Source organism: Manis pentadactyla, chromosome 5 (genome assembly GCF_030020395.1).
Source record: "Manis pentadactyla isolate mManPen7 chromosome 5, mManPen7.hap1, whole genome shotgun sequence".
Lineage (NCBI taxonomy): Eukaryota > Metazoa > Chordata > Mammalia > Pholidota > Manidae > Manis > Manis pentadactyla.
In genome coordinates, this window is record NC_080023.1 from 122,771,115 (window position 1) to 122,794,149 (window position 23,035).

Sequence of the window (23,035 nt, forward strand, 5' to 3'; positions counted from 1 at the left end):
ATATCTCCCAGCTCATCGAAGCAATGCTGAAGTGTGTCTGTCTCCCACCTAAGTTCCTCAATAATTCTTTTTCTCTTGTATAACATTTTCCACTATTCGGATGAAAAGATACCCTACAACACCATCTGCTACATGGTCCCCTGAGGTCTCCAAGCAGTCTTTCAACTCACAGAGGGCTAATTCTGCAGCTTACAGTGTGTTTCCACCTTTCCCCAGGTTTGGGGAAGGCCCCAACCCTCTAGGAGGTACTTTTCCCTAGACCAGTTCCCCACTAGGTGTTCCCAAGTTGGAAGCCCCACAGTAGGGAGAATAATAACAGGTGAAGTGGCACCCTCTGCTGCTGCATCCACTGGGTACTCCCCACCATCCACAGGAGCAGTCCTGCCAGTGGTCGTACCCATTATGACAGATTTCGGGTTCAGAGGCACCCTGCCAACTACTGCCAGATGTAAGTCTGGGGAGGGGAAATCCCTGGGCAAAATACCTCAAAAAACTGAAATCAGTCAAAGGGAGAAATGAAGCTTAAAACCCATTTATTGCTTACAAATTGCAGTCAGAGGTCGTCTTCTCTGCTCTGGAACAAGCAAGGAAGCAAGCAAGCTAGAACCTCCCTTTAAACTCTCAGGTTCAGACAGACCCTGGGTTGCCCAGGTAACTACCCATTGATATGGAGATGAACTTCTCTACACCCCTGAGGATATGCAAATGCACTAAAGCCAGGTGAGATATTCTGGAAATGTTACAATTTTACCCAAACCCTAATAGTTAGCCATGTGGGGCATCTTTTCATATGCCCATTGGCCATCTGAATTTCTTCTTTGGAGAATTGTCTATTCATATCCTCCGCTTATTTTTTAGTCAGGTTATTGCCTTTTTAGGTGTTCAGGCTTGTGAGTTCTTTATATATTTTACATGTTAACCCCTTGTCAGTATGTTGTTTCCACATACATTCTCTTATATTGTAGGATACTGTTTTGTTCTGTTGATGGTGTCCTTTGCTGTACAGAAGCTTTTTAGTTTGATGTAGTCCCATGTGTTCATTTTTGCTTTTGTTTCCCTTGCTTGAGGAGATGTGTTCAGGAAAAAGTTGCTCATCTTTATATTCAGGAGATTATTGCCTATGTTGTCTTGTAAGAGTTTTGTGGTTTTTCATGACTTACATTCAGGTCTTTGATCCATTTCGAGTTTCTTTTGTGTATGGAGTTAGAAAATAATCCATTTTTATTCTATTACATGTCTCAGTCCAGTTTTGCCACCAACAGATGTTGAGGAGGCTGTCATTTCCCCATTGTATATCCATAGCTCCTTTATCGTATATTAATTGTATATTCGGGTTTATATCTGGACTCTCTATTCTGTTCCATTGGTCTATGGGTCTGTTCTTGTGCCAGTACCAAATTGTCTTGATTACTGTGGCTTGTAGTAGATCTAGAGGTCAGAGATCATAATCCCACCAGCTGTATTGTTCTTTTTCAGGATTCCTTTGGCTCTTTGGGGTCTTTTGTGGTTCCATATGAATTTTAGAACTATTTGCTCTAGTTTGCTGAATCATGCTGTTGGTATTTTGATAGGAATTGCATTGAATCTGTAGATTGCTTTAGGCATGATGGCCATTTTGACAATATTAATTCTTCCTATCCATGAGCACAGGATGTATTTCCATTTATTAGTATCTTTAATTTCTCTTATGAGGGTCTTATAGTTTTCAGGGTATAGGTATTTCACCTCCTTGATTAGGCTTACTCCTAGGTATTTCATTCTTTCCAATGCAGTTCACCATTAGTACACAGAAATGCAATACATTTCTGTGTATTCATTTTGTATCCTGCAATTTTGCTGAATTCAGCCTTTAAGTTCTAGTAGTTTTGGGGAAGATCCTTTTGGGTATTTTATGTACAATATCATGTCATCTGCAAACTTCTTCCTTATCAATCTTGATACCTTTTATTTCTTTGTGTTGTCTGATTGCCGTGGCTAAGAACTCCAGTACTACGTTGAATAAGAGTGGGGAGAGAGGGCATCCTTGTCTTGTTCTGAACTTAGAGGAAAGCTTTCAGCTTCTCGCTGTGAAGTACGATGTTGGCTGTGAGTTTGTCATATATGGTGTTTATTATGTTGAGGTACTTGCCCTCTATACCCATTTTGTTGAGAGTTTTTATCATGGGTGGATGTTGAATTTTGTCCAATTCTTTTTCCGCATCTATTGAGATGATCACATGATTTTTGTCCTTTTTGTGATGTGGTATATGATGTTGATGGATTTTTCAATATTGTCCCATCCTTGCATCCCTGGAATAAATCCTACTTGATCATGATGGATGATCTTTTTGATGTATTTTTAAATTCAGTTTGTTAATACTTTGTTGAGTAATTTTGCATCTATGTTCATCAGGGATATTGGTCTGTAGTTTTGTTTTTTTGTGGTATCTTTCCCTGGTTTTGGTATTAGAGTGATGTTGGCCACGTAGAATGAGTTTGGAAGTATTCCCTCCTCTTCTACTTCTTGTAAAACTTTAAGGAGAATGGGTTTTAGGTCTTCACTAAATGATGAAATTCAGCAGTGAAAGTAGTGAAGCCATCTGGACCATGGTTTTTGTTCTTAGGTAGTTTTTTTGATTATCAGTTCAATTTCTTTGCTGGTAATTGGTCTCTTCAGATTTTCACTTTCTTCCTGGGCCAGCCTTGGAAGGTTGTATTTTTATAGAAAATTCTCCATTTCTTCTAGGTTATCCGTTTGTTAGCATGTAATTTTTCATAGTATTTTCTAATAACATTTCTAATTCTGTGGTATCCATACTGATGTTTTCTTTCTCATTTCTGATTCTGTTTGTGTGTAGGTTTATTTTTGTCCTGGTAAGTCTGGCAAGAGTACAATTATCTATTTTGTTAATTTTCTTGGAGAACTAGCTCCTGCTGTCATTGATGCTATTGACTTATTCTTCTCAATTTTGTTTATTTCTGCTCCCATCTTTATTATGTCCCTCCTTCTACTGACTTGGGCCTCATTTGCTCATCTTTTTTATAGTTTCATTAATTGTTAGTTTATTCATTTGGGATTGTTCTTCTTTCTTGAGGTAATCCTGTATTGCAGTATGCTTCCCTCTTAGAATGCCTTTTGCTGCATTCCACAAATTTTTGAGTTATTGTTTTGTTTGTTTCTATATATTGCTTGATCTTTGTTTTTCTTTTGTCACTGATCCTTGATTATATAGGAACATGTTGTTAAGCCTCCATGTGTTTGTGGACTTTTTGTTTTCTTTGCATAATTTATTTCTAGTTTTATACCTTTGTAGTCTGAGAAGGTGGTTGGTACAATTTCAGTCCTTCTGCATTTACTCATGCTCTTTTTGTGGCCTAGTATGTCATCCATTCTGGAAAATGTTCCATGTACACATGAGAAGAATGTGTATCCTGCTGCTTTTAGGTGGAATGTTCTGTAGATGTTAGTTAGGACCATCTGTTCTAATGTTTTGTTCAGTGCCTCTGTCTCCTTACTTATTTTCTGTCTGGTTAATGTGTCCTTTGAAGTGAGTGGAGTGTTGAAGTCTCCTAAAATGAATGCATTGCATTCTATTTCCCCCTTCAGTTCTGTTAGTATTTGTTTCACATATGTAGGTGCTCCTTCCTGCCTTTGGTGCATAGATATTTGTAATGGTTAGTTATATCCTCTTGTTGGACTTAACCCTTTATCATTATTGTCCTTCTTTATCTCTTGTTACTTTCTTTGTTTTGGAGTCTGTTTTGTCTGATACAAGTACTGCAACTCCTGCTTTTTTCTCCCTGTTATTTGTGTGAAATATCTTTTTCCATCCCTTCACTTTTAGTCTGTGTATGTTTGGGGGTTGAAGTGGGTATCCTGTGAGCAACATACAGATGGATGGCTTTTTCTATCCACTGTGTAACTCTAAGGTTTTTGATTGGTGCATTCAGTCCATTTACATTTAGGATGATGATCACTAGGTATGTACTTACTGCCATTTCAGGCTTGAGATTCTTGGTTACCAAAGGTTTCACCAGGTAGGGGTCTTTATTATCTAACAGTCTTATTTAACTCAGTAAGCTATTTCAAATACAATCTAATGGTTCCTTTTTTTTCTCTCCCTTTACTTTCCTCCACTGTTTATATATTAGGTGTCATAATCTGTACTCTTTGTGTGTCCCTTGACTGATTTTGTGGATAGTTGATTTAATTCTGCATTTGCTTACTAATTAATTGGTCTACTTCCTTTACTGTGGTTTTATTTTCTCTGGAGACTTCTGTATAGCCTAAAGCACTTTCATCTATATCAGAACCTCCAAAATACACTCTAGAGACCATTTCTTTGGGGAAACACACTTAACTTTTGCTTATTGGGTAATTGTTTTATCCCTCTTTCAAATTGAAATGATCTTGCAGGGTAGAGAATTCTTGCTTTTGGAGGACCTTGTGTTTCATTGCTATAGATATATTATGCTTCTCCCTTCTGGCCTGTAAGGTTTCTGTTGAGAAATTTGATGATAGCCTGGTGGGTTTTCCTTTGTATGTGATCTTTTTCTCTCTCTCACTACTTTAAATACTGTGTCCTTATACTTATACTTGTTCTTTTCCATTTTAATTATTATATGTCTTGGTGCTGTCTTAATGGGTCCCTTGTGTTGGGAGATTTGTGCACTTCCATGGCCTGAGAGACTGTTTCTTTCCCAGGATTGGAGATGTTTTCAGCAATTATTTCCTCAAAGACACTTTCTATCCCTTTTTCTCTCTCTCCTTCTTCTGATACCCCTATAATGTGAATATTGTTCTATTTGGATTGGTCACACAGTCCTCTTAATATGCTTTCATTCCTAAAGATCCTTTTTTTTGAGAGACAATATTAAAGATGAGAGCATGAGAGATGAGACAGCTACCTCCTCCCAAAACCATATATAATATGAAAATATAGCAAATAAATCAAATCGTGAAAGAGCAACAGGAAAGACATCTTCTTTCCTACATCTAGGGAAAAGAGCAGTAACAAGGAAAATGGTAAAGTACCAAAGACATGATCTGGAGGAACCCAAGTCCTTCCCTCACCCCAGCTCAAATGTGAGAGGAAGAGAAATGAACCGGGGAGGGTGTGGAGGCCTAGAACTGCTGAACACCTAGCCCTGAAGATCTGGTCTTTGACCACAAACCTACATTATATGGTGCTCTAGAGATTAGTAGGTTTGGGCAGCTAAGAGAGGCGGAGTATGTGAAGAGACTGACATTCCAGCCACTTTTAGAAAATGGGGATACACATCCGGCCGCTCTAGGGCAAAAGAAAGGTGGGCAGTCTCAGAGACTTCCTAACAGTGAGAGGGCTGCCACAGAGCCTGCTGCTAGGGTGAAAAGGACAGGTGGACAAAATTATCTGTCGCACTCTACCCAGCAGGTTGGGAACTTTCAGGAGCTTCATGCGCTCCATCCCCCTGGCTGGCTACGCAGTTTCAAGAACCAACACCACTATACACAGCCTGCTGTGCCTTCTTCCAGACCTGCATCTACTTGCAAACCAGCTGTCCCCACCACTGCTGCAGGACAGCCAGAGGGCGGCCTTGCCTATGGCATTTAAAAGCGTAGAGCATAGAGGCTTCTCCCTGCACACTTGGCCCACTGACCCTGGCAGTGGAGACAGGCACTGTAGCCGGGAAGCAGAAAAGACCTCTCCTCCTGAGAGGCCCCAGCAACACTTGCCTGTGATCCCACATCTGCTCAATGGGCTGAGCAGCTCCAGAGGCTAGAGCTTCTGGGTACTAGAGGGCACCACCTACTCCCAAGTTATTACTACCAATATGAAACAACAGTGTAATCAGGTTAGAAACCAAAATGCCACATATACCAGCAGGAGGACCAAGTGAAACTGAACTTGCCAATCTTTCAAAAGATTTCAAAATGAAAATCATAAGCATGCTCACAGAGCTGCAGAAAAATATTCAAGAACTCAGGAAGGAATTTGAGAGACAGGAAGTTTGAAAAATATAGTATCTGAAATGAAACATACAATGGAGGGATTTAAAAGCAGATTAGATGAAGTAGAGGAGACGGTAAAAAAAGTAGAAATTATAGAACAGGAATCAAAGAAGCTTAGGCACAGAGTAAAAAAGATCTCTTGGAATGAACAAATATTGAGAAGGACTGTGTGATGAATCCAAATAGAACAATATTTGCATTGTAGGGTACCAGAAGTAGAAGAAAGGGAAAAAGGGATGTAAAGTGTTTTTGAGGAAGTAATTGCTGAAAACTTTCGCCTTCTGGGAAAGGAGACAGTCTCTCAGGTATGGAGGTACACAGATCTCCCAACACAAGGGACCAAAGGAAGATAACAGCAAGACTTATAATAATTAAAATGGCAAAAATGAAGGATAAGGACAGAGTATTAAAAGCAGTCAGAGAGAGAAAAGATCACATACAAAGGAAAATCCATCAGGCTGTCATCAGACTTCTCATCAGAAACCTCACAGACCAGAAGGGAGTGGCATAATATATCTAATACAATGAAACAAGGACCTTGAACCAAGAATACTCTATCCAGCAGGATGATCATTTAAATTTGAAGGATGAATTAAACAATTTCCTGATAAGCAAAAGTTGAGAGAATTCACCTCCCACAAACCATCTCTATAGTGTATTTTAGAGGGACCGCTCTAGATGGAAATGCTCCTAAGGCTAAATAGCTGTCACCAGAGATAATAAAACCACAGTTGAGGAAGGAGACCAATTAATTACTAAGCAAATGCAGTTGTATTAACTAACCCAAAAGTCAGGGGAATACACAAAAAGTATAGAATATGACACCTAACATAGAAAGAATGGAGGAGGAAGACAAAGGAAGGGGGAAAAAAAACCACCTTTGATTGTGTTTGAAATAGCTTACTGAGTAGTTATACTCTTAGATGGTAAAGAATCTACCCTTGAACCTTTGGAAACCATGAATGTAAAGCTTCTATGACAATAAGTACATACTTATCGAAAATCACCCTAAATGTAAATGGACTGAATGCACCAATCAAAAGACAGAGTCACTGAATGGATAAAAAAACAAGACCCGTCTTTATGCTGCCTATAAGAGACTCATCTCAAACCCAAAGAAACACACAGACTAAAAGTGAAGGGATGGAAAAAGATATTTCATACAACTTATAGTGAAAAAAGCAGGAGTTGCCATCCCTTTATCAGACAAAATAAACTTAAAACAAAGAAAGTAACAAGACAAAGAAGGACATTACATAATGATAAAAGGGTAAGTCCAACAAGAGGTTATAACCATTACAAATATCTATGCACCCAAGACAGGAACACCCACATATGTGAAACAAATACTGAAAGAATTAAAGGGGAAAATAGAGTGCAATGCATTCATTTTAGGAGACTTCAACTCACCAATACTCCAAAACACAGATCAACCAGACAGAAAATAAGGAAGTAGACAGAGGCATTGAACAACACATAAGTACAAATGGACCTAACAAACATTTACAGAACACTGCCTCCAAAAGCAGCAGGATACACATCTTTCTCAAGTGCACATGGAAAATTTTCAAGAATAGATCATGTAGTAGGCCACAAAAAGAGGCTCAGTAAATTCAGAAGGATTGAAATTCTACCAACCAGTTTCTTACACCACAAAGGTATGAAACTAGAAATGAATTATGCAAAGAAAACAAAAAAGCCCACAGACACATGGAGGCTTAACAACATGCTCCTAAATAATCAATGGATCAATGCCCTAATAAAAACAGAGATCAAGACAGATATGGAGATGAATGAAAACAGTTACTCAACACCACAAAACCTGTGGGACACAGCGATGGCTGTGCTAAGAGGGAACTATATTGCAATACAGGCTTACCTCAGGAAAGAAGAATAATCCCATATGAGCACTCTAAAGTCACAATTAATGAAACTACAAAAAGAAGAACAAATGAGGCCCAAAGTCAGTAGAAGATGAGGACGTAATAAAGATTAGAGCAGAAATAAAAAAAAATTGAGAAGAATAAAACAATAGGAAGAATCAGTGAAAGCAAGAACTGGTTCTTTGAGGAAATTAACAGAATACATAAACCCCCAGCCAGACTTACCAACAATAAAACAGTCTACACACAGAATCAGAAATGAGAAAGGAAAAATCACTATGAACACCACCGAAGTACAAAGGATTATTAGAGAATACTATGAAAAATTATATGGTAACAAATTGGATAACCTAGAAGAAATGGACAACTTTTTACAAAAATACAACCTTCCATGGCTGACCAGGAAGAAACAGAAAATCTGAACAGACCAATCATCAGCAGTGAAATGGAATTGTCAATGAAATAACTACCTAAGTACAAAATGCCTGTACCAGACGGTTTCATTGCTGAATTTTACCAAACATTTAGTGAAGACCTAATACCCATCCTCATTAAATTTTTCCAAAAAGTAGAAGAGGGAATATTTCCAAACTCATTCTGTGAGTCCAGTAACACTCTAATACTGAAATTCGGCAAAGCCACCAAACAAAGTAGAAAATTGCAGACTAGTATCCCTGAGGAACATAGATGCAAAACTACTCAACAAAATATTAGCACACCAAATTCAAAAATACATAAAAGATATCATCCATCATGATCCATTAGGATTTATTCCAGGGATGCAAGGATGGTACATTGTTCAAAAACTCACCAACATCACCCACCACATCAACAAAAAGGACAAAAACAACATGATCATCTCCATAGATGCTGAAATAGCATTCGACAAAATTCAACATCCATTCATGATAAAAACCCTGAACAAAATGGGTATAGAGGGCAAGTACCTCAAGACAATAAAGGCCATATAAGATAAACCCACAGCCAATCTCATACTTAATAGCGAGAAGCTGAAAGACAGAGATCGGAAACAAGAAGGATGCCCACTCTCCCCACTTTTAATCAACATAGTTCTGGAATTCCTAGCCATGGCAATCAGACAATACAAATAAATAAAACTCATCCAGATTGGTAAAGAAGCAGTTAAACTGTCAGTGTTTGCAGATGATATGATATTGTTTATAAAATATCCTATAGAATCCCCCCAAAACTACTAGAAGTAATAACTGAATTCAGCAAAGTTGCAGGATACAAAATGAATACACAGAAATCTGTTGCCTTCCTATACACTAATGATGAACTAGCAGAAAGAGAAATCAGGAGAACAATTCCAAAAGGCGTTAAAAAGAATAAAATACAATTGCAAAGGCGTTAAAAAGAATAAAATACCTAGGAATAAACCTAACCCAGGAAGTGAAAGACCTATACCCTGAAAACTACAAGACACTCTAGAGGAATTAAGGATATTCCAAGAAATAGAAATACATCCTGTGCTCATGGATAGAAAGAATTAACATCGTCAACATGACCATCCTTTCTAAAGCAATCTACAGATTCAATGCAATCCCTATCAAAATACCAACAGCATTTTTCAACAAACTAGAACAAACAGTTCTAAAATTCATATGGAACCACAAAAGACCCTGAATAGGCAAAGCAATCCTGAGAAGGAAGAATAAAGCAGGGGGGTTTTTGCTTCCTAACTTCAAGCTCTACTATAAAGCCACAGTAATCAAGACAATTTGGTACTGGTACAAGAACAGACCCATAGACCAGTGGAACAGAATAGGGAGTCCAGATAATAACCCAAGCATATATGGTCATTTAATATATATGATAAAGGAGCCATGGATATACAATGGTTCAGAAATGACAGCCTCTTCAACAGCTGGTGTTGGCAAAACTGGACAGCTACATGTAAGAGAATGAAACTGGATTACTGTCTAACCCCAGACACAAAAGTAAACTCAAAATGGATCAAAGACCTGAATCTAAGTCATGAAACCATAAAACTCTTAGGAAAAAACTAGATGAAACTCTTGAATATAAACATGAACAACTTCTTCATTAACATATCTCCCTGGGCAAGGGAAAGAAAAGCAAAAATGAACAAGTGGGACTGTATCAAACTAAAAAGCTTCTGTATAGCAAAGGACGCCATCAGCAGAACAAAAGGCACCCTACAGTATGGGAGATAATATTTGTAAATAACATATCCATCAAGTGGTTTACCTCCAGAATATATAAAGAACTCACACGTCACAATACATACCGAAACTGCAAATAACCCTATTAAAAAATGGGCATAGGACCTGTAGAGACACTTCTCCAGAGAAGCAATTTAGATGGCCAACAGGCTAATGAAAAGATGCCCAACATCGTTTACTATCAGGGAAATGCAAATTAAAACCACAATGAGATATCACCTCTCACCAGTTAGAATGGCCGACATCCAAAAGACAATGCACAAGAAATGCTGACGAGGATGCTGAGAAAGGGGTACCGTTTTACACTGGTGGTGGGAATGTAAGTTATTTCAACTGTTGTGGAAAGCAGAATGGATCTTCCTCAAAAAACTAAAAGTAGAAATACCATTTTAGCCCAGAAGTCCCCTCCCAGAAATTTACCCTAAAATAACAAGTTCTCAGGTTCAAAAAACATATGCACCCATATGTTTATAGGAGCACTATTTTCAATAGCCAAGATATGGAAGCAACCTGAGTGTGTATCAGTAGATGAATGATAAAGAGGAGTTGGTATAGATACACAATGGAATATTTTTCAGCCAAAAGAAGAAACCAGATCCTTTCATTTGTAACAATATGGATGGAGCAAGAGGGTATTATGCTCAGTGATATAAGCCAGGTGGAGAGAGAGAAGTACCAAATTTCTTCCCTCATTTGTGGAGTACAACAATGAAGAAAAACTGAAGAAACAAAACAGTAGCTGACTCATTGACTCCCAAAAAGAGTTTAGTCGTTACCAAAGTTGAGTGGTGGGGGACATTGGGTGTCGATTGAGGGAGAAGGGGATTGTGGGGTATTTTGATTAGTACACATGTTGTGTGTGGGTGGTCACAGGGAAGACAGTGTAACCCAGGAAGACAAGTAGTGACTCTGGCATCTTACTACCCTGATCGACAGTGACTTCAATGGCGTATGGGGGGAACTTGGTAATATTGGTGCATGTAGTAACCACAATGTTTTTTCATGTGGAACCTCAATAAGAGTGTATATCAATGATATCTTAATTTTTAAAAAGACCCTTTTTTTTTCTCTCTGCTGCTGCTGCTTTGTATTCCTGTTCTCTAATTTCTGTTTCATCGTCTCCTCTACCTCCTCTAATGTGCTTTGAAACCCCTTAATTGTGTGTTTCATTTCTGAATCTGTAGTTTTCACCATTTCTGTCACTTCCTTGAAGTCTCCCTGAAATCTTGAATATTTTTCTATAGCTGTTTCGAGCACATTTATGGTTTTTATTTTGAAGTCTTTATGAAGAAAATTGGTTATTTCAGTTTCACTTGGCTCTCTTTCTGGTGTTTGAGGGAGTTCGGTTTGTACCAGATTCTTTTGCTGTTTCATATTTTTAATGATTACTATGGAATAATATCTTTGTGTAGACAGCATCCTCTAGTGCCCAGAAGCTCTATTCTTTAGTGCTTTACAGCAGCTGAAGCAATGGCACTGGTTGCAGGCGAGTGACCCCGGTTTCTGCCAGGAGGAAGAGCTCTTCCCGGCTTCCCAGCTGCAGTGTTTGCCTTCACTGCTAGGGCTAGTGGGCCAACCACACAGGGAGGAGCCTCTGCATCACGCCCCTGTAGCTGCCATAGGCTGGTTTACTTTCTGGCTGGCCTGGCCCAATGACAGAGGCAGCAGATTTGCAAACCAGTGCTTGCTGGGTGGAAAGGGTGGGTGGCTGCCTATCCCAGTGGGGGGCCTTGGTGCTGGTTTTTAGCCTTGGGGTGTGTATTGCCTGAAGCTACTGAATGTTCCCACCCTGTTTGGCTGTGTGTGCCAGGATGATTTTGTCCACCTGTCCTTTCTCCCGAGCATCGACTTCTGTGTTATCTTTGCCCCTTTAGCACCCCTCTTGCTACTGGGAAGCCTTTCAATGTGCCTGCCTTTTTTTTCGTCCCAGAGCAGCTCATTGTGGGTACTTTTTTTCCACAGGTGGTTGAGATCTGTCTCTCTGAGTATTTTGCCTGTTTGTGCTTTCCAACCCCACTAATCTCTGGAGCACCATGTAACGTGGGTTCGTGCTTCTGGAGCAGATCTCCAGGGGTGGATGTTGAGCAATCCTGGGCTCTTCTCTGTCTGTGCTCTGTTTCTCTTCCTCCTGCCTGTGAGGTGGGATGGCAGGAGAGCTTGGGTTTTGCAGGATCATGGCTTTTCTACTTAGACTTTTACGTGTGGTCTTCTCTTTTACCCAGATTTAGGTAGTTTGTTGCAGTCTTCTTTCCGGTCGCTCTTTCAGGTTTAGTTGTATTTTCTGCATTTTCATATTATATGTGGTTTTGGAGGACGTTTCTGCCTCACTTCTCACGCCGCCATCTTTTCTTTTCTAAGACCTCACCCCTCATTTTCTATTATGTTTTAAGACTACTTTTGTAAGATTCTGTTTCAGTTAGGCAAAAACTGTTGAAGCTGAATTATACATAGATTTGGCCTTATGTAGGGGAAAAAGAAATTGTTAAGTGAAATATAATGTATTCTATTTTTGTTAACCCTGTTTGCTGCTAGTGTCTATTCTTGGATAAGAGTCAAAATTTTAAGGAAAACTATGGGATAAACTGAGTATTTGTTACTTTTCCCATTAATCTTCAGTATACTATTCTCATTTGTAATGGGTGACATGTAGAAGTAGTGCTTTTAGGAGAGAAAAGATTGAGATCCATTTCCTTAATGCATTCTGATTCTTAATAGAGCAGAAACAAATTCTTGGCAGTTCTTTGGGGATATGCGATTTTGATTTATTTTTACAGGTCACATTGACGGGAGATAATTGGGTTAATAGCTTTGAGTATAATTTCAAATGGAACGCCATCAAATATCATTAATTGGGAACATAATAATTAGGATTGGAAATTTAATTACTGTTCTGCAGTGTGATAAAAAGCTAGGTGCTGTAGTATTCAAAGAAAAGTTGAGTTAGGTTTATAATATTCATTTTGTAAACTCAATTTGTTGCAGGAATTATCCAGTTGGTTAATTACTCTGTGTGTGTGTGTATATTCTCGCTTTGTTTTTTTTGCATTTTTATTCCCTGCTTGATTGTAATACTGAGTAAGGGTGTTACAGCAGTTGAATTTGTTGACTAGAAGATCTGTTAAAAGATTAAAACCATAGGCTTTAATAACACTTATATTAATATAATCCAATAAAATTTCTGTATGTGGTGGAGTTATCACCTGCAACTCAGAGGGCCTATACTGTAGTCTAAAATTTTCCACTAACTAGGTATGTAATCTCTGGCAAATTGCTTGTTTTCTAAAAATTTCCTGTACAATAAGGATAGAATCTTTTACGCTTAGTTTACGGGAGTATCGTGAAAGTTAAATGAGATGTTAGCGTGAAATCCTTTTGAAAAATGTGGTGGTGTGTAAGCAAATTTAACTAGTATTTCCAGTAAGAACTAGAAAAAAAATAACTGTAGTCCTGAATATTTTAACTTCGGCTATACAAAATAAAGTCAGATTGTGCATGTCAAGTAAGAATATCATGCTTATTATTTTAATATAGTAATGAATTATATAGGGTGACATTTTATATCATGGGATAATAGATTGTTCTATCAGTTTTAGACTAAAATTTATTGAAAAAATCAGGATTAATAGTTGCCTCTGCAATGGGAATATGGCTTAATTTTTTTTCCCCTTTTCTCTGCTTTCTACTGTGGCTTAGTTTTGTGTTGGTGGTTTTATTTTTTAAACTGTTGTAAATTAATTAATTTTATTTACTCTACTATACTACTTGATTGTAGTAGAGAGGTGGTTCTAGTGGTTAGATGTAATGACTAAATCCAGATTGCCAGATTATCTTGGTTCAGGTCTTTTTTACTGTCATTTAGTAGCTGTGTGACCTTGGCCAAGTTGTGTAATGTTCCTGGTCCTCAATTATCGCATCTAAAATGAGGATAAAGAGTACCTACTTCTTAAAGACACTCATGAGAGAAATTAAAGAAGATACCAATAAATGGAAATACATCCCGTGGTCATGGAGAGGAATAATTAATAATGTCAAAATGGCCATCCTGCCTAAAGCAATCTACAGATTCAATGCAATCCCTATCAAAATACCAACAGCATTCTTCAATGAACTAGAGCCAATAGTTCTAAAATTCATATGGAACCTCAAAAGACCCCAAATAGACAAAACAATCCTGAGCAGGAAGAATAAAGTGGGGGGAATTATGCCCCCCAACTTCAAGCTCTACTATAAAGCCACAATAATCAAGACAATTTGGTACTGGCACAAGAACAGACGCACACACCAGTGGAACAGAATAGAGTCCAGATATTAACCCAAACATATATGGTCAATTAATATACGATAAAGGAGCCATGGATATACAATGGGGAAATGACAGCCTCTTCAACAGCTGGTGTTGGCAAAACTGGACAGCCACATGTAAGAGAATGAAACTGGATTATTGTCTAACCCCATACACAAAAGTAAACTCAAAATGGATCAAAGACTTGAATGCAAGTTGTGAAACCATAAGACTCTTAGAAGACAACATAGGCAGTAATCTCCTGAATATATAAACATGAGCAGCTTCTTCCTGAACCATTTCCTTGGGCAAGGGGAGCAAAAGCAAAAATGAACAGATGGGACTACATCAAGCTAAAAAGCTTCTGTATAGCAAAAGACAACATCAGCAGAACAAAAAGGCATCCTACAGTATGGGAGGGTATATTCATAAATGATATATCCAATAAGGGGTTGACATCCAAAATATATAAAGAGCTCACACACTTCAACAAACAAAAAGCAAATAACCTAATTTTAAAATGGGGGAATATGGACAGACAGTTCTCCAAAGAAGAAATTCATATGGCCAACGGGCACATGAAAGATGCTCCACATCGCTAATTGTCAGGGAAATGCAATTAAAACCAAAATGAGATATCACCTCATACCAGTTAGGATGGCCACCATTCAAAAGACTTAAGAACAACAAATGCTGGTAAGGATGCGGAGAAAGGGGAACCCTCCTCCAATGCTGGTGGGAATGTAAATTAGTTCAACCATGTGGAAAGCGATATGGAGTTTCCTCAAAAAACTAAAAATAGAAATACCGTTTGACCCAGGAATTCCACACCTTGGAATTTACCCGAAGAATACAAGTTATCAGATTCAAAAAGACATTTGCACCTCTATGTTTATTGCAGCACTATATACAGTAGCCAAGATATGGAAGCAACTAAGTGTCCATCAGTAGATGAATGGCTAAAGAAGATGTGGTACATATACGCAATGGAATACTATTCAGCCATAAGAAAGACACAAATCCTACCATTTGCAACAATATGGATGGAGCTAGAGGGTATTACTCCTCAGTGAAATAAGCCAGGCAGAGAAAGAGAAGTACCAAAATTTTCCCCTCATTTGTGGAGTATAACAATGAATCAAAACTGACAGAAACAAACAGCAGCAGACTCATTAACTCCAAGAAGGGACTACTGGTTACCAAAGGGGAGGGGTGTGAGAGGGCGGGTCGGGAGGGAGGGAGAAGGTGATTGAGGGGTATTATGATTAGTACACATGGTGTGTGTGGGAGCTCATGGGGAAGACAATGTAGCACAGAGAAGTAGCTACTGGCATCTTGCTACCCTGATGGACAGTGACTACAGTGGGGTATGAGGAGGACTCAATAATATGGATGATTGTTTTTCATGTGAAACCTTCATAAGAGTATATATTAATAATACCTTAATTAAAAAATTATGTATACAAAAAAAGACATAACCATAGGAAAAAAATAAGTAGAGATGCCAGATGCAAAAAAAAAAAGTACATACTTCATACTGTTGCTAAGATTAAATGACTTTTCCTTATAAAATATTTAGTACCTTGCCTGGCCCACAATAAATGCTCAGTAGGGATTAGCTGTCATTGCTTAATGTTTTATGTCTCTTTTTCTGATGATGTATCTCCATGATTTAAGTATTCTTTTTTATTCTCAGTAGATTAGTTACGATTACCGAACTACTTTTACTCTCTGAAGTGAGTGAGTGAAAGCAGAGCTAGTGATTCCACAAAGGCAGTTCTTTTCACTACCTAATTCCTGAAGTAAATTTTTCCTCTCATGTTTCTGGTATTTAAAAATTACCTAGGAATATAATGCCAAGATTATGTCCTAGCTAGTGATAATGCTCTATGATTTGTAGACTTAACTGAAAAGTGAAGACCTAGACTCTGTTTACTGTATTGGTTTTGATGAATTTTTAGCCTTAGATGTAAAAGCATTTTTAATACAAAGTAAATTTAAAAACTATTACTAAATTTTTGATGACTTAGTACTATAGTTCAAGTATATCATTAAATTTGTATCCTTTTTCACTTTCATGTATATATATATTTGTAATCTCAGTTATTGATAAATGCTGCTCCCATTATTCCTATTTTTGGTGAATTTATGTTTGTAGTTCTGTTGGGTGTATACCTAAAATTGAAATTGCTGATCAGCATATATATGGTTGGTTTTATTAAATACTGCCAAACAGTGTTTTAAAATCTGGTTTACTGAGGTATAATTTTTATGGCATAAATATTCTGCCAAATAATTGAACAAATTATTAATCAATTTTCTCTACTACTAGCAAAGTATGAAAACTCCAGTTTCTCCACAGTTTCATCAGGTGATGTTGTCTAATGCATTTTAGTTTAACTTAATAGTATGGTGCTGTGATTTTGATGTAATTAAGTGCCTTTTTTGTCTTTATTAGCCATTAGGGTAATCTCTGGGCATTTTTTTCAAGGCCCTTGTGCAGTGTTTTAATGAGCTAGCTGTCGCTTCTTTTTATTGACTTACGGAAGTTGTTTATTCTGGATATACAGTCTTTGTTGAAACACTGCATGTCTTCTCTGGTTTGCCTTTTTTTTCTAAAACACCATCTTGAATGTAAAATTTTCTGTTTAAGGGATCTTTTTTTTACCCAACATAATGAAGATATTTTAAAATATATCCTTCTAGAAGCTTTATTGTTTTTGCCTTTCACATTTATATCTATGATGCTTTTATAATTTATTTTTCTGTTAATGAAGAAGGGTCATTATGGCTGCACTAGTTTATTTTTTCTAATCTTTTTTCTCTATGAGTTTGGGTAGTTTCTACTGCCCTCTTCCATTTCACTGGTCTTTTTTCTGCAGTATCTTTGTTCAGTAAAAATTCATTGTAGATACTGTATTTCTCATCTTTAGAAATGCTCTTTGGTTCTTTTCTGTATTTTTCATTTATCTTTTTGTATGTCTATATTTTCTTTAAAGTAAGCATATTTATAATATTGTTTTGATAGGTATATCTCGTAATTTCAGCATTTCTTTTATTTCTCCTGATTATCGAGTATGTTGTTCTTAGCTTATCTAATAATTTTTTATTGGATGTTGAGCATTATGAATTTTACGCTGTTTTAGTGAATTTAAAGAGTGTTGGACTTTGTTATATCGGCAGTAAAGTTACTTGTGTATCAGTCTATGGCTTTGTTAGGGTGAGTCTAGAGTACACTTGCTCTAGGGCTAGTTTTTGTCTACTAAATAGACATTTTCTGCACTATTTACTGAATTCTACAGTTGTTCATTGAAAACTCCATTCTGACTACTTGGAACTTTCAGTGACATGTGAGCCCTGATAATTGTTGAATTTACTGCTTCGTGGTCATTTTTTGTTTGGCCTCATGAAGTCTCACCCTACATATGCAAGACAATATTTAACAGTTTTCAGCAACAGACTCACGGGGACCCCCTGCAGATTTTTGCTTCACACTGAACTTAAGTCTTTTTTTTTTTTTTTTTAACTCTGGACTGTTGTGCTCTGCCTTGGATCCTTCTCTCTGTGCTGTGATCTATAAAGTGGTGGCATATCTAAGCTCATCATGGTTTTTTTCTGTCTTTAGTCGTTCAGTTTTGCACTGCCTGTTGTCCATTGTCTGACAATAGTTATTTCATATGTTTTGTTTAGTTTTGTAGTTTACAGTAGAAGGGCAAGTTCATCCTCACTTACTCCATCATCGCCAAAAGTAGAAGTTCTTCTACTACATTTTCATAGAAATATATTTTCAGAAAACTAACTGAGGGTTTTTTAAGAAAAATGCACTTAAACCGTGCTTTGTATGTATGTAGTTCCTGGAAAACAGTGACAAGTTAAGAGTGTCCGCTTTAAATTACCTTAGCTTCCTTTAATGCTTTTTACTGTTATTATAATTATTATAAGAAAAACAAACTATCTTTAGGCTTTCTGTTAAGTAAATAGGAACACTAAACTTAGTTGCTCAGTCTTATGTTTCTTTCTCTAATATCGTTATTGAGAGCGCCTAAGTTATTGCTTCTGCTCTCCCCTCCCTCTTATCCCCCAGATCACCTGCTTGCTGAGTGCATAGTTGATTGTGGGAGTGGCAGAGAGTTAGGAAGCTGTTGGAGAGAAAGTGGAATGGATGGGACATAAATGGAAGTAAGAGGAAAGGAAAACACTAAGGATAATTAGTTTTTTTTGTTACATCATGTTATTTTTCCCCTGCGTTATAGATTCTTTATTTACTAAGTCCTTTTGCTGTCTTGTTTAGTTTTGATTCCTTTTAATAGCTTCCTAAGGAAGAGTGTATAGGGATAAAATTTTAGCTTTCTGAGAAGCCTTAAAATGTCATTTACTCATCGACTTGATTGATAATTTGTCTGGGTGTAAAATTCTAGGTAGAAACTTAATTTCACTCTGAATTTTGAAGGCCATGTATAGTTTTCTAGGTTTCAGCAGTGTTCCATTATTGCTTTGGAATAAAAGTTCAGTGCCATTCTGATTATGGATCCTTTTTGTGTCACATGTGTCTTTCTAGATGTTTTTAAGGACTTTTCTAGGCTTTGGGGTTTCATTTTGATGTGCTATGGTATGGGTCTTTTTTTTTTTTTTGCATGCACTTGTTTGTCCCTTGCAGCTTTAAGGGACTTCTTCCTTCAGTAAAAAGAAGATGCTGTTTTAAAGTGTGTTCACACCTTTTTTTCTTTTTCAGTTTTCACTTGCTGGACCTTTTGCAGTGAACTAATGATCTTATTTTTCCTACTTTCTTTATTTGAATCTTATGTTTGTTTTTTTTTAACTGACATTTTAGTGGGATTTAGGAGAATATGGAAATAACATTTGACCGTTCTATTATATTTAACAGACTGAAATGTAGCATTGAATTTAAAATTGCATTTCTTGCTTAACTAAAAATTTTTTTTGTTTTGACAGAGATGTTATGAACATAAACAGTATAGAAATGGGTTGAAATTCTGTAAACAAATCCTCTCTAATCCTAAATTTGCAGAGCATGGAGGTAAGTGTAAGAAGATAAGGCTTTGCTTACTTGTCTGGCTTTATTTATGGGTCCTGTTAACTCCCAGCAGCCTTGAGTATTTTCTTATCCATGACTCCCTTTGGGGAGATGTTTATTACTGAATTTTGAACTTAATGTAAAAAATGATAACATTCTCCTTGAGTTCTGATTTATTCCTATTGTGAAGAATGTTAGAGCCATAGAAAAGACAAAAGAACCTAATGGGACAAATACACTTATATAAGTTTTATTAAGTAAATTTAAGATGTTATAAGAAGAGTTTGCTTAAGAACTTCTGTTCTCGGAAATTTTATTCCTTTACAGTAAATTTATTCAGAGAGTGCCCATTTAGTCTTTTGCTCGTGAGCCACATCTTTTTATTTAGAATTATATCTTAGTTTTTCAAGATAGTCATGTTTAAGACAAGATTTGCATATTGTATTCTGAAAGTTTACATAACTTTGGCCTATGATGGTAGGAGATTGGACAGGGAGATGTTTGTTGAGTAAAGATGTTTGTTGTAGCTAAACTTGTGAAGAGGCAAAGGAAAAATAAGCTTTCACAGTTGTGAATTATAAAGTCAGGAAACATGGCTCTATGGTAATTAATTTGATAATGTTAATATTGAAGAAGATGGAGAGAGTAATATTTCTCTATTAGCTTTCTTCACACTTGCATGCTTTCACAATAAGAATAAAATTGGAGATGGAAGGCAATGGGAATAAAAGTACCTAAATTCATTCCCTTTTCTTTGTAGAAACTATACCTATCTATATGATTTTTTTTTCTGACCAACTGTATAATTAGTTTCTTTATTCATTTTTAAAATATGCATGCTAGTATTTCAATTTTTATTCATATAATCATGATAAAATTTCTTAACAGTAGAGTACCAAATTTCATTGTTTCTAAAATGCAGTTTCCCCTATTTTAACACTGAAATCAGGTTGTATATGTAGTGTCATAATTTTAACTGAAGGTGTTTTTTAGCAGTATATAAAATGATGATTTATCTTAAACTTAATAGCAACCCAGGGCTTCAGTAATTAAGGTACTTCAAGATGTTGGTAAAATGTAAGAATAGATTTTACCTATTTGACAACATAGGGCTACTTCTATAGTATCTTGTTAATTTGGCTACTTGGCAGTATATTTTGTTTGCATTTCCTTTGTACATGATTTATAATGATTTGTACTTGAAGCTTTTCTCTCTTTTTTGCTTCCATTTCTTTATCTGTATTTGCTTATAAAAGTTAACACTTCCTCAGGATAATACCTTTAATCTTTATCTTTTATTCCTAATTAATTTTTCTATAAACTCTAAAATTTTGTCCTAAAAATTAGACAAATCATAAGTTTTATTCCTTTATGCTTCATAAAATACACAATTACAAAATTAGAAATCTTTTTTTCCCTTTTCTGAAAATTTAATGTTTCCCTCAACTCTTTTTATCTGTTGATTATGAATGACAGGTACCTGGCGTCTTTTACTTGTATATTTAATCATAGTGCCAAAGAATCATTTAAAAAATGAATTTATGAAAATCAGAAATGTAGGTAATATATGTGTATGTTTTTAATCATTGAATAGTGAATTTAGTCTTTATGTAACTTGAGTTCACAGAAATAAAATCTGTTTCAGGACAAACTTTTTTCATACTTTAAAGGAGTGATTATATAAGGTCATCCCACTGAATTCCCCTGAAGAACAATAATATTGTCATTGTTTCTTGTTAGCATGTGAATTACTAGTATTAATGCAATTTTTGTATCTTTTTATCTTAAATTCTTGGGAGCTCTAGAGTTAGAAATGTGTGTTTACTTAATCAATTCATAAAATATTTTAATCTGTACACCTGGAAAACTTCTGAATAATTTCTATGCAGCTTTCAGTTCTTAGGGTAATGTAACATTTGTTTTTGAGATTATGGTTACCTTTTTTGTTATTATTTATTTTTAATATTTAATTCCTTTCTTTTTTTCTTCCTTTTATTCTTTTTTTTTTTAATAGAAACCCTGGCTATGAAAGGGTTAACATTGAACTGTTTGGGAAAAAAGGAAGAAGCTTATGAATTGGTTCGTAGAGGTTTGAGAAATGACTTGAAAAGTCATGTGTGTATCCTTTTTGACATTTATTTAAAGATTAGATTGGGGTGTCTTGAGCTATAAGGCAGCACTTTGGGAGGCAGACGTTTTAGATCCTTCTTAGCATTAACTCCAAAGATTATTCTTTTGAAATTGAATAACAATAATTGTCTTCATTTCAGGAACATTTTTATATACCCATGATATTGCAACATTTTACCTATTTACGGATAAATGGGACTTGTCTTTTAAAATACAGTAGTCTCCTCTTCTTCAGGGTTTCCCTTTCCAAGGTTTCAGTTACCCAAGATAAACTACAGTCCAAATACCATCAGAAGGTCAACAGTAGCCTAATGCTGTGTCATAATGCCTATGTCATTTCACCTCACTTCATCTTATCATATATATAGGCATTTTATTATCTCATTTTCATAAGAAGGGTGAGGTTAGCACAATAAGATATTTCGAGAGAGACCTACAATCACATAACTTTTATTATTTATACTGTTATATTGTTATAATTGTTCTGTTTTATTATTAGTTACTGTTGACAATTTATTCGTCAACTCATACAAACTTCTGTCTGTATTAAAGATGTTAAACATCAACAACTCTTATCATTTCTTTGCCTAATACAGTTGTTCCCCCCCTTATCTGTGGTTTTGCTTTTCACAGTTTCAGTTACCCACAATCCACCGTGGTCTGGAAGCAGATGATATTCTTTGTCAAGTATCATCAGAAGGTCAGTAGTAGCCTAATACTGCTACATCACACTGCCTATATCATTCACCTCACTTCATCTTGTCAAGTAGGCATTTTATCATCTCACATTGTCACAAAAAGGGACTGAGTATAGTATGATATTTAGAGAGAGAGAGCATATTCACATAACTTTTGTTATAGGACATTTTTATAATTGTTCTATTTTATTGTTGATAATCTCTTACTATGCTTAATTCATAAATTAATATATAAATTTATAAATTAAACATAGGTATGTATGTATTGGAAAAAACATGTGTGTGTACATACACATGTGTACATACATAGGATATGCAGTTTCAGGCATCCAGTGGGGATCTTGGAACATATCCCCACAGAGAAGTGGGGACTACTGTATTTATGAAAGTTCCTCCTACACTTGAAAAGAAAGAGGCACCCAGCAGATTTAATCATGATCATAAATTGAGAGAAGGATATACAGTATTAAAGAGGTAATTTAATGTGCTGATTAAGAGCACTGGCTTTGGAGTATGAATCACTTAGGTTTGAATCCCGTTCTGTAATCTTAGGGCTTAGTTTCCTCATGTGTGAAGTGAGGATAATCATACCCACCTCACTGTGGTATAAAGATTCAATGGTGAGATATGTAAGATGTTTAACATTGTTTCTGATAATGCTAGGTACTATACTAGATAAATTTTATAAGAGAAAGTGTGAGGTAAGAGCAAGTACAAGTGTCAGGGAAAATAGAGAAAAAATTGTGGATTGCTATTTTTTTTTTTTTTTTTATAATAATTATTTTTTATTGAAGGGTAGTTGACACACAGTATTACATTACATGAGTTT

At 36.2% G+C, this 23,035-nt stretch overlaps 1 protein-coding gene across 5 annotated transcripts in view; it reads left to right on the top strand.

The window, feature by feature from the left end:
- Positions 1 to 23,035, top strand: part of NAA15 (N-alpha-acetyltransferase 15, NatA auxiliary subunit) — a 129,743-nt gene that overhangs the window by 53,315 nt on the left and 53,393 nt on the right. For 3 of the 5 annotated variants that reach the window (XR_008997869.1, XM_036929085.2, XM_036929151.2), the window contains exons 2-3: positions 19,297 to 19,381; positions 21,393 to 21,497. Coding sequence is in view for 3 of the 5 variants with exons in the window: in XM_036929085.2 (XP_036784980.1) it covers positions 19,297 to 19,381; positions 21,393 to 21,497 (190 nt within the window). In the remaining 2 variants the exon portion in view is untranslated. Of the gene's footprint in view, positions 1 to 19,296; positions 19,382 to 21,392; positions 21,498 to 21,522; positions 22,209 to 23,035 lie in introns of those variants that run through there. The other 2 variants (XM_057502623.1, XM_057502624.1) reach the window with 2 other exon arrangements.